Source organism: Vidua chalybeata, chromosome 19, assembly GCF_026979565.1.
Source record: "Vidua chalybeata isolate OUT-0048 chromosome 19, bVidCha1 merged haplotype, whole genome shotgun sequence".
Classification (NCBI taxonomy): domain Eukaryota; kingdom Metazoa; phylum Chordata; class Aves; order Passeriformes; family Viduidae; genus Vidua; species Vidua chalybeata.
In genome coordinates, this window is record NC_071548.1 from 5117150 (window position 1) to 5135201 (window position 18052).

General features: G+C 43.1%; 1 protein-coding gene across 4 annotated transcripts in view; it reads right to left on the bottom strand.

Annotated features, from left to right (window-relative positions):
• TMEM94 (transmembrane protein 94) overlaps positions 1 to 18052 on the bottom strand; it is a 50724-nt gene that overhangs the window by 11879 nt on the left and 20793 nt on the right. For 3 of the 4 annotated variants that reach the window (XR_008434201.1, XM_053960408.1, XM_053960407.1), the window contains 15 exons: positions 17623 to 17759; positions 16786 to 16982; positions 16017 to 16168; positions 15631 to 15733; positions 15243 to 15329; positions 14631 to 14747; positions 10891 to 10947; positions 8962 to 9066; positions 8191 to 8355; positions 7745 to 7954; positions 7266 to 7581; positions 6350 to 6523; positions 2930 to 3032; positions 1520 to 1737; positions 119 to 300 (listed from right to left, as the gene is read on the bottom strand). Coding sequence is in view for 3 of the 4 variants with exons in the window: in XM_053960408.1 (XP_053816383.1) it covers positions 119 to 300; positions 1520 to 1737; positions 2930 to 3032; positions 6350 to 6523; positions 7266 to 7581; positions 7745 to 7954; positions 8191 to 8355; positions 8962 to 9066; positions 10891 to 10947; positions 14631 to 14747; positions 15243 to 15329; positions 15631 to 15733; positions 16017 to 16168; positions 16786 to 16982; positions 17623 to 17759 (2323 nt within the window). In the remaining variant the exon portion in view is untranslated. The remainder of the gene's footprint in view (positions 1 to 118; positions 301 to 1519; positions 1738 to 2929; positions 3033 to 6349; positions 6524 to 7265; positions 7582 to 7744; positions 7955 to 8190; positions 8356 to 8961; positions 9067 to 10890; positions 10948 to 14630; positions 14748 to 15242; positions 15330 to 15630; positions 15734 to 16016; positions 16169 to 16785; positions 16983 to 17622; positions 17760 to 18052) is intronic. The other variant, XM_053960409.1, reaches the window with a different exon arrangement.

Below are 18052 nucleotides of genomic sequence, written 5' to 3' on the forward strand. Positions count from 1 at the left end.
CCTTCTGGACTCATTAGTGGGCTGAATCAGATTAACCTTAGATTGCACTGAAGCTAAACTCTCCACTCAGACAACCAGGGGCCATGCAAGGTCAGGGGGTTCAGCAAAGACAGCTTACCTTGCTTTTGAGCTCATCTTCCAGGGAGAAGTAGACAAAACGAATGCAGGCATTGACCAATCCATCAATGAGGCGGACAATGTCAAGGCGGGCCTGATACTGAGATGAGACCATTCCCATGAAGATCTGTCCACTCAGAGCCTGGATACAGTCTTCCTTCTCCATCACTTCCCCAATCCCTTCTTCAGGCATGCAAACAACACGCAATCCCATTGAGATATGAGGGGCCACGTGTGCATCAGACAAAGTACACATGGTGGGGAGGCCACCAAGGTGACAACCAAGGACACGGTATCCAGACACAGAAATGTGCAGGAACACAAACACAGGAGGAAAGATGAAGAGACATCCATTTGTCCCAGCATATCCAGTCACAGAAGTGGTTTCAGGACGTCCCCAGATAGGAGACCAAGAACACAAGTGGGAAACGGCAAGCGTGAAAAGGAAAAAGATAAAACAGAAGGCAGGGATCAGTCACAAGGTATTTGGGTAGAAAGGTCAAGGATGTGTGCTTCATAATGTTCACGTGTGCTTTTAAAACACATCCTACTGTGCCTAACAACATGGTAAGTCTAGCTGAGGCACAGCGGCATCAGAGCACGATGGGGCTGATGCAAAGGAACTGAATCATGTTCCCTGCAAACACTTGCAAAAAGCCTGCAAAGGCTCTTTGACAGGGTTCCATCACCATCGCCACATCAGTCTGTGATGAATGGGAGCTGGATGCAGCATGAAGAACAAAATAATAAAACACTTCATACAGTTGCAAGGCTTGCCACAGGTGGGACTCAAAAGTGTTTTGAAAACAGTCACAACTGTTCCTAGCTGTTGGAAACCCCACTAGTCACATTTTACAGAATGGGAGACCAAGGCAGAAAGAAGTTAAGACTGGTTTTCCAAAAGAGCCTCCTGGATTTATGTAATGGTATGTGCTTCCTTCTCAGTTTCCATTGCTGTTCTGAAGGACATGTACATGTCATGTTCATGTAGTGGGAATCAGTTCCTTCAGTACAGCAACAAAATTGATCAAGGAATAATAGTTGCATAGCACTATACATTTCAATCCTTTGAAAAGCCCATCATATATGATTTCCATAAAATCAGACAAATAGCAAAACAAGTACTGAAATACCCAGAAGTCTTGACTCTCTGTAGCCTACTTTAGAAACAGACTACCCACAAGGAGAATTTCTCTGTAAGCTTCAATAACTTAACTAGAAATACCCCAGCAGCTGCCACATCATTACTTCCTCCAAAAACACATCTACTTCAGAAACTCTTCCTTCCAAATTTCCATCTGCTACTCCGAATAAGAATGCTCTTACAGCTCTAGACTAGATCAGATGCAGCCCCTGGGCCAGCAGCAGACCTGGTTGCAGCCAGGACTGCAGACTCACATACCATCTGAGCTCCAGCTATTCCTGCGGCTGCTCTGTTTGATGGGAGTGGTCCCGGGGAGGTCGCAGCATGTGAAGATCGCGCTCTGCCCCGGCACCTGCACCAGCTCAATGCACTTGCCATTGAGCTGGGAGGACAAGGCACAGTGCATTGGCTTGTATGCAAAGGCAGAGCAGTATCCTGATAGGCAGGCTCGCTGGTAGAAATCCAGCACCTTCTTCCTATGTGGAAGAGAGAAAAAACAGGCAAAGTTAGCAAAAATGTGCCACATTTCTGACAATACAGAAATGCTGTAGTTACATGTATTTGGAAAAATGTCTTCCATAAAGAGTGGTTAGAAAGTCTGAAGAAGCCTTTCCCTACTGCTTCTGCATTCTCCATGCTGCTGGCACTGCAGGGCAGCAAGAACACACATTCCAACAGGAGCAGTGGTAAATGTTTCTGTTCGCTCATCAGATTGATGGGTATGAACACAGAGCTCTTCAAATACACTTATTAATATAATATGCTCTATATGGCTGCCAGATGACTCCAAGAAAGTTCACTGCATGACAGAAGAAGCTTAATTCATTAGACATAATTTATCTGTAGGGAAATAAACACCAAAGAGGGAACTGACAACTCTGACAACAGGATCTATGGTAGAGATAGTTGCAGAAGCAGACTTTTCTCCTGTCTCCTTTCAGAGTCTGGGTCCCAGGAGCTGTATTTAGTCAATATTCAGTCACTGAAATAAGGTAAAGTTCCTTCTCTAAGCTGAATTCACAAAGGTAACAAATTAGACTATACATGAGATTTTTAATTTGCTTGTAACATCATCAATAGTCCAAGAAGGATAAGTGGCAGTTTTTTCACACTTGAGGATAAACAGATTTAGAAGAACGATGTGAAAAGGCAGTGAAACTAAATGTTACTGGTCTGCTGTGCTAAGAGGAACAGCAATTCAGCCTGTAGATGAAAATGCAGCACACACTGTCAGATACTGCAGCAGGACTCCAAGAGCGTGATGCATTGTGTGGACTGGTTCAGGCACAATTGATCATTTTGCATTTCATGTAAGACAACACATTTTTCTTGAAAAGCAACAAAAAATTCTCTGCCACCAGCATGACCTGATTATAATTCAGTCCTACTGCACAGTACAGTCAGAATCAACTTACAAGAGGACAATATCCCAACAGATACAGTAAGAAGTGGCTTGCTCTTCCAGTCCAACTGAATGCTTGTTGCTATCTGATCTCTTACATGCTATGATAACAATTAATTACAAGCAGAGATGGCTCATGTTCATAACCTACTTGAAGCCCTTAAAAAGCTTAACAAGCATCACAAAAATAATTTTAACAGAGTGACCAGGTTTCCTCCGCATTTTATCTGCAGCTCCTGAATGCCCTCAATGGGAAAGCTGCCCACCTGTCAGAGCCAGAGAGGGGGTAGATATCGGTACCATCCCAAAAGTCAGTGCAGGCCTCAAGGATGATGTCAGCTGTCCCATGAGAAAACATCTGCTCAGTGCCTGAAGTGTAGGAGAACAATGAGTCAGCATCACATATACAGCTCCCAGGAAGAGCATATCACACCAACTCCTCCCTTATTTGTTAAAACTTGAGTGTTCCCACAAAATGCTTTGATGCATTCCAGATATCCCCTTTTCCTCTGCTGAAGTCTTCAGTCTCCATCAAGAAATTTTTCAGAATTGATGATGCACCTACAACTTTGTCTAATTGTGGATTCAAACAAGGCTGTGATAAAATATGAGCCATGTAGTCCCTTCCTATTCTCCCCTTACCCTGTGTATCAATCCTGCTCCTATAAAGGTGGGATAATATCTTGCTCCTGCATCCCACAGAGCAGAAGAAGAGAAATTCCATTGTGCCTCTTGTCATGAAAGTACAAGCAGCAGTGATGAGCCTATGGGGATCAAAGTCTGCCTACGCTGCAAAGTACATTCATTTTTAGGCCAGACGTGGAACTAAAGGGTAAGAGCTATTCTTGAACACTTTTCATTCAAGTAGCAGAAGATAATTTGACAGTGTGACCTGTGAGATAACAGCCTGTTTCACATTTTCACCCTGAAAATGTGTTAAATCAGGATGGGTCAAAAGTTCAATATAAGAGACTCTAAAAATGTTGTATTTAGGGAAGAACTGAAAATCAACGGACACCACAGCTTGTCCTGGTTTTCTTTCTCCCCCTATTTAATTTTTAATACAGACTCAAAATCTCTTATTCCCTCTCGTAGTCAGAGGTCTCAAAAAGTTTTTCTCAGAGGTGTGTGACACCCCTGATGCAGGTCCCAGGCATAGGACACAAGTTCAGGGATGTGGGGCTCTCTCCCTCCACACCTTCTGCTCCCTCTCATTTTTATCAACCCATTAACATTTCCTGCACGTAGAGTCTCCCTTCCCTCCTCCAGCTGCTCTGTGACTTTGCCCCCAAGAGCTTCAAAGCTGAGCTAATTAAAAAAAAAAAATCCGCAAAAAAAACCCCAAAAAAACCCCAAAAAAACAACAAAACAAAACAAAACAAAAACAAAAACAAACAAACAAAAAAACAAACAAACAAACAAAAAAAAACACTGCCAAGAAAAATGAGCCCAAAGGCTTCTTGCAGGCATTGTTGCTGATTGCTAATGCTCACACTGGCTGGTGAAACCCAGAGCCAATAATATCTCCTCAACACAAACCAGCCAGGGACGTTCAGGAACACTGGAGGATTTTCCAAAACATAGCAGCTCTCTGCTTTTGCTATAAATAGTCATCACAAGCCAAGTTTATCAGCATAACAAACCTCCAAGACGAATAAGAGCTGTGTGTGAAAGAAGGAGCCTGTCTCAGGGACATAAAGGAGCACTTGTGCAGAGCTCTGGTTAATTTTATTGTATAAACACCTAATCCTTCCCACCTTACTCCTAAGGTCAGATAGTCCTTGCTCAGAAAGAGGGAACAAGAGATGTTTATCCATGCAAAACCTATGTCCTGGACACAGAGCAAGAGCTTGCAATGACCACATGCACATATGTACCCTTGCTCACGCCTGTCTGCAACTGCAATCCATTTCCCATTAATTCCCACCAGAATCCCACACCACAGCCCTGCTAAGGGGAAAGTGGCAATGACTGCAGACACTATAAACTGCAAGGAGTTCACTGAGCTGTCCTTGCCAGTAAAATGAGCTCAGACTTTTCCCTTCCCAAATCATGAACTCTCAGGCCAGGATTTCTCTGGCAAAAGGGGAAAAAACAAATTAATAGGGTGGGGGTATGACCAGCCATTCATGCTGCTGGGACTCACTGGGAAGAACCAAACTGCTCCAGCTGAGCCAATGAGACAGATCAAAAGGAATGGAGCAGTGCAGCTCCAGCAAAGGAAGACAGAGATGGTATCAAGCCATTTTCCTCAGTGGAAGACATCATGAGCGCCTCATTTCCATGTGGTTACTATGGATCTGGGATGAGCACTGCCAGATGGTGAGACACGTATTTCAATAGAATAGTAAGGGAACATACAGATAAGCTGCTTCCTATTTCTGCTACAGCTGTAGAATTTATGTATCTTGCTTTGACTGCAGCATGTCATGGAAGTGGGTGGACTCCAAGATTTATTCACAAATAATGTGTGGAGAGAGGTAAGTTATGATCATCTGGTCTGACTTGTGCATAAACAGAGCCATTTGACTTCACCCAATGTTATCTGCACAATCCAGTATTTCTGGTTCTAAAATGGCAGTATTTTAGGAAATTTCAAGGGGCAAGACTATTGTGTGAGAGGTGTTCCAATGGTTAACCAAACCCAACTGGCAAAATTCCTCTTAGAATTTACTCTAGACAGCATAATCCAGGTCACACCTATTCGTCTGAGCTCCAGGCTCTAACCTAAACCATTTAAAACTGAGGATAAGGAGTTGAAATGAGGCAACATTAAAGGTTTTTTCTCTAAACTAAAAATCTCAGCATCAAAACAATTCCCACTTACAAAGGCAAGACAGTAGCAATCAGAACAAATGAAAAAGCTCCTCCCCAGATACAGACAAAAATTTAAGAAGAAGTGGGTGAGAGAAGACAATTTAACCTGGTAAAACTCTGGCCAGCAAAATGATCATATTTCAGATTCATATTGAACATATGTCAACTCTAGAGAGCCAAGTTCAGTCAATTTAAGGAATTACAAAGAGACTAAGAGCTCTGACAGGCAAGCTGTTAAATCTTTCTGAGGTGCTTTAAGACCTCAACCAGCTGTACATCCTTTCCATCCTAGTCCATTCCTATGAGAGAAGGAAGGCGTAGAAAAAGCAGAGAAGTCTGCATGACTTCAGGTTTATATTCATGGTCACTGTGAGTTTGCATGGGAGTTCTGTGATTTCTTATTAGTATGCAATATAGGAGTGTGTAAAGTAATACACTAGATATCTCACAAAGATATTGGTTTATGATTTATCAGAAGGATGAGCATTATTAACTAAAACCCAGAGTGATATTCAACCCCTTGCAGTATTAGTTTCATTACCATCATAAAGCCTATTAAAAAATCAGTAAACCCATACCATACTGTGTACTGCCATTTGTTCACAGAAAACAGGTCTACTACGTGCTATCTAAAATATGTTTTAAAAATTATTTGTGATCCTGGAGTGAGTCAAGGCTGGGAAGAATCCCCCCCCTCAGAATACCACAGATGATCACTGAGGTTTCTTAATCATATCTGCACTGGCCATGGGCAGAGCAGGGGCATCACCCCACAGGGACTCCAGGCTCTTCCAGCCTGACATTTTCTGGGCTCTCTGAGGAAATCTCCCCCTGTGCCAAGTGGGTGCCAGGGAAAGAGGCAGCCTTACTGGTAGTGGTGTCCTTCACAAACAGATTAATCATGTGGCTCAGCGGGGGTCTCCTCTTGGTGATGGATGAAAGCTTCCCCAGGATGGTTTCCTTAACCATCTCATCACTTGGCAAGCGATACAAAGCCAAATAGTTCTCCTGCTTGAAAAGATCTTTAGCACCTGGTGTGAAACCTGAAACATGAACACAAGGAGGAGGAAAATCAGACTCTAATCAATGCAAAAGAAAAGTCCCTTTTGATTCTGTGCCACCCACTTTGCCTGTGATCATTCTGACACCTCCCCAGCAATTGGTAGGTGAGCTGTGCTCACTATTCATCTATGTAAATATGGCTCAAGATCTAGGATAAAAAACACTCCAAAGTGTAGTAATCCAAAGATTAGTAATTACAGTGTTCATGCTCTTGTTTACTGATGAGAGTAACTGTGACATCACAGGACAGGCACGGAAGTAAGTTCAAGTTTCCAGTTTTTAATCCTAATGTTACCTCTAACCTCTTACTGACCCTATGCCTCCATTTTCCCACCTGTAATATGAGCAGAGGTACATAATTTATCCCCAAACTCCCTGTAAAGCCCTACTGTAAAGATAGGCTAGATATCTGTTAATTAGCAGGTATTCTTTGTCTCCTAATGAGACTGGCAGACTCACACCAGGAGAATATGAAGTCTAGCCAGGGCTGGCTGGCACTATCCTTGATAACATTTGTTCCTTGGATAGCACTGACAATGTCAGAACTTGCCAAAAGCCATCTCTTTAATAAACTCCTTTGGCAACCAAACAACAACACAGTCAGCTCTGTATTTCCACCTCCTCAGCAAACAGGACTGGGGAAATATTCTCATGCTCTCTAAGGATTAAGTGTCTATTGACAGCTCTGATTTCTCTGTATCTGTTCATCCAGTTCCTCCTCACCTATCAGCCTGGCAAGCTCACAGAGGCCCCAGGGCACATGGACAGGCAGCACAGCATTGTGAGTCTCCTGCAGGGCGATGTTGCAGAGGTGGTCGGAGAAGCGGCACAGCCGCTCGGTCACGCCAGCGTTGCACAGGTTGAGCAACACGTTCAGGCCCAGAGGCTTGAGGGAATTCAGGTGCATGTGCCAGTTGGAGTCATCAAACTGGATGCAGGAGGGGTTCTGCTGGTCTTGGGACAGGCTGAGCATCTCCAGGTGGTAGTCACACACAAAGTCTTCAGCCTCACAAGCCAACACCTCGCTGTCTCCAACAACCTGGTCCAACAGGCAGAGAAATTGTAGTTCGTTACAGTGAATATAGTTTGAGCCTAGAATCCTGCAGGGAATTCCCAGTTAAATTCCCCAACAGTGGGGACTCTATGGGTTTGTGTTATGGCTCCACAAAAGCCTACTTGTGTGCTCCTCCAGTAAGTCTTACCTGAGTATGTTCCTCCTCTCCACCCTCCGTGTCCTTGCTAAAGCTCACGTTGGATCCAGAAGGATGTTTGCTTCTGCTGTTTGGCTTTCGGTGGGCAGAGGCTTCAGGAGCCTTTGGAGCATCACCAGACCAGTTGTTCCTCTCCTGTTCATTGGCCATGTGCACTGTGTCTGCCAGGTGGCCAGAGAGCAAAGCATCTCTTTCATGGGGCTGTGGGAGACCAAGAGAGCAAAGGGTGGTGATTCAGCAGTTGAACACAAGGCACTGCTGATTCACCTGCTGCTTCAGGACTCCTGTAGAAAAGGATCCTTGCTTGCTTCTTCATCTTTAAGCAAAGAATTATGACACGGGACTTCTCTACAAGGCCTCTCTATAATATGACTTTGTGTGTCAGTCAAACTATGATTGCAGCCAGCACATTATATTACAGACTAAGGATCACTCACCTCATCTTCCATCTCAGGATGGCAGAAGGACCGTGTGGAAAGCTCATCAGTCAGGTCTTCGTGGCTGTCATGAGGTGGTTCCACTTTCCCACTGAAGAACAGAACAGTCTCTGGGCTGGGGTTTGGCCAGGAAAGAATCCCCTGCTTGTCTACACAGCAGAGCACCTAGAACATCCCACAACACCCCCAAGAAAGCAAAAATCTTAGTGAAAACATCTGTGTTCATGCATAGCTGTAAATATCATGACTTTAATAAACACATGGTAGGATAGACAAGTCTCTCCTTTGCCAACTTTCTCTCTTAAGAAACTGCACCTAATAACACTCCAAGAAATCCACTAATTCCTTGCTCTAATAAGACTGATGGGTTGTTTAACACCAATTTTACTTCACCATATTACAAAACTAGGCATGAAGACCAAGGGAAGGAAGCAACTATTCAACCTATTTCACCACCTAGTACTTTACCAGGACCCAAAACAGCTGCTTCTTGCACAGGAATCAAGAGGATAATTTAACCAGAACCAGAGCTGGAAGATACAGACATCCTGTCAGATGTCACAGAGTATCTCAAACCATTGTTTTAGCCTGTAAATGTGCTTGGACATGACAAGACAGTTATAAACGCTTCTACAAAGACAGGTGCCTGAAGGGTTTCTAATTCTAGCACAGTGAACTGATTGCAGTCTGTGCTCAGGGAAGGATAACATGAATGATGCAAATGAAGCATCCTTGCAGGGCTCCTCTTTCTGACAACCCAGCAATACTCACAGTGACAGATCCCAGACTGTGGAGCAAGCTGGAAGTGAAGCTCAGAGTTGGGGATTTGCCTTTTAAAACACAGAGGAAGTGGCTCCAGATACAGCGTATCATTTCCTGAGGAGGGAAGCAGAGGACATCAGCCAGTTAGAGACTCATTCAGTGGAATATGAAGGGAGAGAAGGAAAAAAAGGGAGTATGACATTACCTGCTTTCACTTTCAACACAGGGATACACTGTAAGATAGACATCAGTCTCTGTGGGAACCTGTTACCTGATACAGTGCTGGTGTTCTCCAGGGAAAAGAATTTATTCCCCTTTCCACTGATTGCTAACAGTCAGTCTGATTGTTGAATTGAGAATTTACTGAAACTACCTCTTGTCTACCCAAAACCACAGAAATGAATTCTGAAGTGAGCTCATTTTGAGTAAATCAGTTGTCACCTCTTGGTGTTTTTATCCTGAAGGAACTCAGCCCCTTGGATTGTGGAGTTTGAGGCCTTTCAGTTCCTACCACCATGCTGCAAATCAGGTAAAGGATGGGGTCCCTGTGGTGAGGTGACTTGTTCAAGGTTACTTACTGAGGCAATGATAGCATCAGAAACAAAGCCAAAGTGCCCTGACTACTCCATTTTTGCAAAAGAATTGTAATGGAGCAGAAAGAAGGGGATATTTTGAAAAATTAAGATGTCCAGTTGGAACCCTTCATTTTCTACACAGACACGTTTCAGAGGGAGTCTGGATGGCAGCAATCAATCCAAGCACCAGAGCTGTGTGTTTTCCTCTGGAATCCTAAAGCCAGCAAAACCATGGTTGAATTACTGTGTTATTTTACTGCTTTTTAGCTGTTAGTCTGGAATACTGTGACTGCAGAGCACTCCAAAGCTCCTCAAATCATGCTCCCTGGATCCTAATGGTTAGTACAGCAGTAAGCTCAAATGCAAAACAATCCAGAGCTATCACCAAGAAAAAAAAAAAAAAAAAGCTCTTATTTAAACCAGTTTCTTCTAAGCAAAAATGTTACAAAAGGAAAGAAACAGATCTCCTCAACAAGGTAGGTCAGCTAAAATCACTCCCATTTAGTATCTGAAAAACATCCCAGCTAAATGAGGAACTGGCACAGAAAGGCACCAAAATATTCAGCAAAGGAAACACAAGTGTGTGCACCCATGTGCATTCCTCTGAGTGACTGGGAGCAAGGAGACAGGAATTGATTCTTATCACATCGAGGGATTTTTAATCACTCCTGGAGTCCATCTGCCTCCTTAGGGAAAGGGGAATGTAAACACCAGACAGACAGAGAAGTGTCTTTCCTCTACCCACCTGTTTAACCTGGATAATGCAATTTATAAAGTGGCCAGAGTAGTTCCTTCCCTAGAAAAAGGGCTTTTGAATGTTCAATTGCCCCAGCTTTGGAAGCACCAGTAATGTGCTTAAGCCTGATAAGAAGCCTATGGAGCAGGATCAGCCTTTTAAAAAGCCTGAACATCCCACGGTCCCTCTGCAGTTGGTCTGGGTGCTGACCACCATTCCCTCTGGGTTTTAGTTTTGGCTTGAACAAAGTTTTTCTGGTACAAGCAAAATACTTCTTTCAGACACACACTATACAAAGTTTATTTTACTTCTACAACAGGACTTGAAAGAGGTACTGTCTCCAGGACAGAAAATGTTGATTTCAAACCATTTGCAATATTCAGAAAAGCCCAACTGGACTAATATTGAGGTCACCTCACACTCTAGCCAGCAGTATTTACATGGGGAGGTGGAGGGGAAAGACATGCAACCTGCATGCACAGCAAATTAAAGCAACAAATGAGTGACAATGGACAACTGATACAAGTAAAAAGGGTCTAGCAACAAGCAGGAGATCAGAGAGGAAGGGAAAGGATATAATGAAGTTCTGCAGTGAAGATGGAGGAAAACAATTCATAATAATAGTACCTGAGAAGATACCATCTCTGTGTAGCTGCTGAGAGTGTCCTCTGAAAACTTAGCAAGCTGCAGCAAGAGAAGAGACCAGTTACTATAATTGTGCACAGAAATGTGCCATGAGGAACATCCTTCCCACAGGATGTGCCTTCAGGGAGGAGAAAGCAGGAGTCCTGCTCTGTAGGCATCACTGTACCAAGGCAGACCGATAACTCATCAAAGCAATTACGTCTTTAATGGACTCTGTTTTTATCTACTTGTGAAGCACAGGCAAAGTGCTTGGTGCTGTACATCACAGAGGAACATACAGTCATTACCTAAATGTCTACAGAGAAAATAATAGCAATTAGACCCAGAGGAGGATCTTTCTGGTTGGTTATTTTTAGTTAGAAAGAGCCAGGATTGAATGATCTGATTTTAATTTATATGGGTCAGTTACAGGAAGACTGGTGGAAAAGCAGGTGCCTGGAACACAATGGACACAGAGGAATGAGGTGATATGAATGGGATGTGGAGAGGAAATGAAAAGAAATTATAGAGGAGCACCACCACGGCGCTCTTGGAATTACCCTGAGAAATTCACTAACTCAGAAATTTTGCATCCAGCACAAAGTATTCCACACTAGATGTAATTTTGAAAAAGTTTAAATTTAAGTCTATTTATAACCGTAAGTGAACATGGCAATTACATTTATAGGTATATGAAACTATAGCCCAAATAATAATGCATATATCTGGCACCTGAAAAAGGATCAGTTTAACGAAGCCAATAAGAGCCAAGAGAAATATGTCAGAAATCATTTAAACTGAGAACTACGAAGGATAATTAGGAACTGTTTAAGAATATTTTGTTACAATTTTAAAAAGCAACAATCCCATAGTAAAAATAAGAGACCAGTTTTGAGTGAAAGTGAAAATAGAAGTAAGAATTAGCATAAAAAATAAGGAAAAGTATACCAGTTGGTGATTAAAACCAGACCACTGCTTGTTAAAGACAGTGAAATTGCAAATGACATTGTATCAAGGCAGACGTGTTAAATAAATATTGCTATTCCTTATTCACTGATACAATCATACCATATGATAACTATGAAATAGTTTCCATTCCAACACCAGCTACAGAAAGTAAATATGTTTAAATTAGCAGGTCTGGACAATGACTGTTACTGCTGATTTTGCACAAGGCTTGAACTATGGATTAAATCCCAGTTCAATGGAAGTGGTGCCAATGCCCAAAAAGGGAAGGAGAACCATCCAAGTTACCACAGGACCCCAGACAGACTTTGATTTCAGACAGAATAAAAGAGCAGCTAATATGAGACTCAATTAAAAAAAATGAAATAATAAAATCAGTGCCAAACACCACAACTTTATGAGCAGCAAATCTCCTCAAACTATTGTGGTATCTGTTTTGACAAAATTACAAATTTGTCTGATAAAAGTACTGCTTTTGATATAGACCATTTGGTAATTTGACTTGATTCTAAATGCTTGACTAGTTTTCTAACAAAAATACCAAAGTAATAAGACTCATGTTAGATATATTAGAAATAGACTATCTCTAAATTGAAGAGAAACAGAAATTATTTGCAATAATGTGTTACTAGCTCAAGCAGGGACAAAATCTGGGTATTTTGTTAATAAGCTGAGAGAAAATTAAAAACAACATATTACTGATAAAGACTGTAAAGGATACAAAGTTTAGGGCAGGGTGCAATGTAAAGAGGACAGACTACTGTCACAGAACAATATGGATTGCTTGGGCAGTATGCAAAACCAGGCACAAAACTAAGGCTGTCTATTTAGGTGCAAAAATGGAGGTTGGATTTACAGGATGAGGATTCTCAGAAAGCAGTAACTGCAGCTGAACAAAGCCTGGCCTTTCAAAGCAGTGGCTAAAAGATCTAATGGGATCCTTTGCTGTACAAACAAGGGAACACAGAGCAGAAAGTCCAAATTATTCTGAAATTTATCAAAAGCTGTTACTGGAATATTTTATGGGGTTTGAGATTCATACCCCTACAGTGATCTTGAAACAGTGGAGAAAGCTAAGAGGAATGCCAAGAGAAAGATTAGAGGTTTGGAAAATATGCTTGTAGTGCCTCAAGGTGCTTGAACTGTTTACTTAACTAGAGACGGTAAAAAGGAATGTGAGTAGTTACAACAGACCAGAATTTTGATTGACGTGCTCTTTGCTCTTAAATCTAGGAGACAAAAGATGTAAATTTTCCAAGGATTGGAAATCAGATACTGCAGAAATTCCCACTAACACAGAATGTCCATTTTTAGTAATGAAGGTAAATAATTACTAAGACAACCCATCAAAGGCAGTACAAATGTTTTCAAAGCAACAGCAAATTCCTTTCTAAAAGGAATGTTGCTGCAGTCCAACTGTAGTAATGAAACTTGGGGCTTGTTTAGGGGGGCACTGGTTTGTGTCCTTTCCACCAGTCACAAAGGTCACCTCTGGCCTTGAAAAATTGGGAATCAAACAGCTTGAACATGATAAGAAGGGGAAGAAGGTGGAGAAGTGGCCAAGTTGCCACCAAGTAGGCCAAGTGATTGGAAAGGAGAAGGGTCTTACCTGCTGCATTTTGAACAGAGAAGAGAGAAGGAAGGAGGGAAATAGGGAGGCCAAGTGACTGCCCTGGTCAGGGGGTAAGTGACCAAAGCATGTCACAGCAGCTGTTCTGCAGCAGCAAGGATGGAGAATCATGTCTGAGATGCCACAGAAAGAGCTGCTGGACAGAGTTGCCTGGACAAGAAAAAGGAGAAGACAGAAAAGGAAAAAAAGAAGGTGCAAGTATGAGTGACAGGGCAAATGGGAATGTTGAGAATGATGAAGCAAGGAAGCCAAGGAGCTCTGGCTTTTCCCAGCTGAACTGCAAATTGTAATGGGAAAGAGGGAGGTTTCAAAAGTACAAACTAAGTGATGCTGAGAATGGATAGGAAAGGTAAAGTGGTGAAAACATTGAGAAGAGATTCTAAAGGTGCAAAATGCTACCAAGGGATGTAATGTGACCTCCCAGGACACGGGCAGCTTAGTCATGTTCACCTAGAGAGAAAGGAATAGGAAACACAGACCCAGGGCCACAGAGGCCAAGGAAGGACAAGATGGAGAGAGAAACTCCATCCAAGTAAGAGAAATCGGAACAGAAGACAAACATAGCTCAGTGCACCTCACCAGCACTGCCACCAGGACAGAAGAAGGGACACGCAACAGCACATCCAAATCAGGACCACATCCCATCAGACCACCAGACTCCACTCCCCAAACCAGCACAACCACCAGATACTGCTCTTACTCTCTGACCTATTCAAAGGCCACGCCTGCAAACAAAGCTCCAGAGCCTCAGGAAAGGATTGTTCAGCCCACAGGGCATTGCAGAGGATATGATGTATCTCATTCCTTCTCAGTGGCTACACATTGCCCAGTTACAGCCATCCCAGGGCATTTATTTCCATGCTGATCCCTCTGACAAGCTCTATCTGACAACACATGCCTTGAAGAGTTTTACAGAATCACCAGAGCTTCCTATCACCTTGGGATATCCCTAGGGAGGTTGAAAAAATTAAAGCATCTGTTCAAGAAGTAATATTGTACTCCAGGGAGAGGGGACAACAGCTGGGACAACCAAAGATCCAACAAGGTTTTACAATTATGTGGACGCATCTGCTGAATTCTCACTTCACAGAGCCTTTTCATCTCCTGCCCTTGTCTCTGCAATGGTTTCAGGTGGAGAGAAACCTACCAGTGAGGTGGAGGAGGCCTTGCTCATCTGGGCCAACACTCTGGCTTCTCCAAAGGCTGTAGCAAGAATCCACAGGACAGGAAAGAGCAACGGAAGGATGGGTAAGACACCATTCACCTGAAAAAAATAACCTGTGATCATCAACAAGCACAGATGACAAGAAGTCAGAACCTCTCACATGACACCTTTTCCACCACACTGAGAAGACAGGGATAAAAGGCCAGGGCAAGAAGGAAGGGGACAGAAGCGGTGCCAAACAGTGCACACCTTAGGGGGGTTTAATGAAGGAGACCATGAATCAATCACACCAACTTGCAGCTGTTTTTCCTGATGAATTTGGCATAAACACTAATGAGTTTAAAGGCAAAGGATACCATATATACAGATATAGATAAACACATGCATGGCAAATGAGAGAACAAAACATTTAAAGGTAAGTCTGTAAGGAAAGTTCTGCTGTCCTCCTCCACTGAATGCTCCTGGATCCAGCATGCTTCCAGATCCAGGAAGCACAGGATGCTGTCATAGGATGAATTAAATCACTGACAGAGGGAATCCATCTCAGCACTGCTCTGGAGAGGAGGTGTGGTGAAGCTCAGAGCTCTCTTTTACCTGCAGCTGAAGAAGAGTGTACTGCCAGGAAGCAATTCCAGGAGCTTGGAAAATGAAGCGCACGGCATTGGTGATCAGGAATCCAGCCTGCAATTCAGAGATGACACTGTCACCTAACTACTGGCACTTGCAGGGAAGGTGTTTTTAGTGCCTTGTAGCATTCTCAGCCCTGGGGAAAGCATGAGAAATATATTTTTGATCTGCTGCTGCAGTTCCTCCCTCCACTCTCATGGTTACGTGGCTCAGCATCTCTGAACTGCTGAAGGTACACACAGAGTCAGCTGCATTAGTGAGCCTGGCCACAACTTCCTGTTGATGGCTGCAATTCTTCAGATTTACTGACAAAACATGGCTATTCTCAAGGACAAAGGCTTGGAATGAAACCTACCAGCACGATAGGGACAGCATATTTCAGCATCACTGACTGTACAGTGAACCTCTCATTATCCAGGGCTGTCACAGGCCGTGACAGAGCCATTTCCAGGCACCACCTAAAAAACAGAAAACAGCTGGAAATTTCAGCAACCAAGACCCTAACCCTTCACTTTCCTTGGACATAAGCCTTCTAGCAGACCTAATTAGAACACTGTGTTCAGCCTATGCTATGAGGGAGGGCTGTCAAAAGAGAAGCCAACATCTACAATAGGAGTGTGGCACTTGCCAGGGTAAATTTGCAGTCTTGCCAAGCAAACTTCTCAGGTCTCCTCACCTGCAGGAAGGCAGAAACAAGGACACAAACAGCTGGGTAAGCAGTGTGCCCTGCATTTAACCCACCTGACATTATCAATTACTGGGGTCTTCAACACACGGAAGAGACGGTAGATCTGAGGATTCTGAGGTCCCTTCTTCACTTCTCCCCTTGGGGAGGGAGGGGGTGAGAAGGGTGGAAATAGATCTCCAGGCTCCAGAACTATATGCTCATCATCCTAGAAGAAAGGTTAGAGAGTCCAAAGGCTTGTGTTCAAGCACATCTGGTTATTTAATGAGAACTGGCATTTGGAGTGAAAGTTAAAATTTAAATCACCAGAGGTAAATTTCATGCTTTATACTTTTTCCAACCTTCTTCAAGCAGTAAAATCTTTGTATAGATATTGTGAGTAGTTAATTAACTTCTATACCAGGTATTTTTTATTGCCTTCTTTTATAATAAATCAGTAGTAAGGAGAAGGTCAAAGCAGACAAACTATTTCTGCACATAAAAATTAGGATAAAGGACGAGGTTTGTATGTCATATTATCCTGCTGGATAATACTCCACTTATATTTAGCAGTACATTACATTTTCCCCTTGACCTGAGAGAGGAGGAAATATGGTGTTTTTGTATAACATTAGTGTCTCCTGTCCAGTGGGTTTGGGAGTTCATGGAGAAGATGCAGCCTGGCTAACTATGCACTGTCCTTGACTGAACTGGAATTTCAAGCTATTTTCAAGGTCAGAAGAAACCAAACACTCCAATAATTTGTACTCTGGGAATTAGAGTATTAGCAAGAAAAACCTGGGGAATAAATTGTTACAGGCCAGGGAAATTAGACAAGCAAGTTACCTTAATCCCTCTCAGAGAAGCAAATGATTCCTGGCCTGGCCTCAAAGCCACAACATCTCCTTCCACCAAGAGGCTCACGGGCAGGTTGACAAGATGCCCATCCCTGTAGGCCCAGTGAAGGGACCAGGATGGGGCATAAGGCATGTGAAGGTCAGGGTACATGGAGTCTGGCCATTTCACCTCTTTGCCAAGTGTATCTGAAAGCACAAAGTGAGAAAGAATGAAGTGGCAGCAATTCCGGATTTACATCCTGCAGCAGTTCTAAGTCCCCTAATGCTAAGCTCAGCCCATTCCCATGATCTTTTATCATCTCTCTCTTCCTCCTTGATGGCTTTTCCCTTCTCTCTCCACTCAGTATTAACAACTAAACAGTCATTTAAAAACCTGTACAACAGAAATGCTAAAAGCTGTCCTTAAAACTGCCCCACTGAAATGAGCTGCCCCCTCAGGTCCCAAGCTCCCGTTGAGACGATGCTCATGCACAGCAATTTGTTTCCTTCTGCTCTGTGTTGTGGTACAACCCCATGTGTTCTCCTCTCCTCATCTGCTGCAAGGCAGATATTTTTATAAGGATATGAGGATTTGAATTACTCCAAAGCAGAGCCATAACAGACACCCACCTGCTAACACACATCTTGGAAGCACATGGCCACATGACAGCTCAAAATAACTATTTAACAGGACAGGCATGAGGAGAACACACTTCCTACAGCCTGTTTCTGTGCAACATGGAGGAAGGTTAGCAAGCTTAATTAGGAATGCATGTGATCAGGTTTTGGGAAAGATTCAATGGGAGGAAAACACAAGTGCAAATGGGACAGATGAAGGAGACCTCACCGTTTATCTTATCAACGATGGTCTGAAGCCTCCTCTCCACCTCTCTACACTTCAGCCTCTCTTGACGCCCGATCATGAGGAGATCCAAGAGGAGCAGGAGGAAGAGTGCCAGTGCATTGACTATCTCAGCACCTTGGCTTCACACAGCAGAACAGGAGGAAGCAGAATGCACATGAGGTTTGAGTAAACAAGCAGAATACACTGCTAGACACCCACAGAGATAAACACACAACTGCCTGGTTGTTTATTCCCACAGCTCACAGATTTATGGCTCAAAAAGAAATGCATGATCACACTTCTTTAGGATAAAGGCACCAGAGAGGTCTGAAAGGACCCATATCAATTAAAAAATACTTTACAAATATGGTCAATGCATGCATGTGCACACTAACTTCTCCTATGAGCCACTAATTTCTCCAGTTTCAAAATA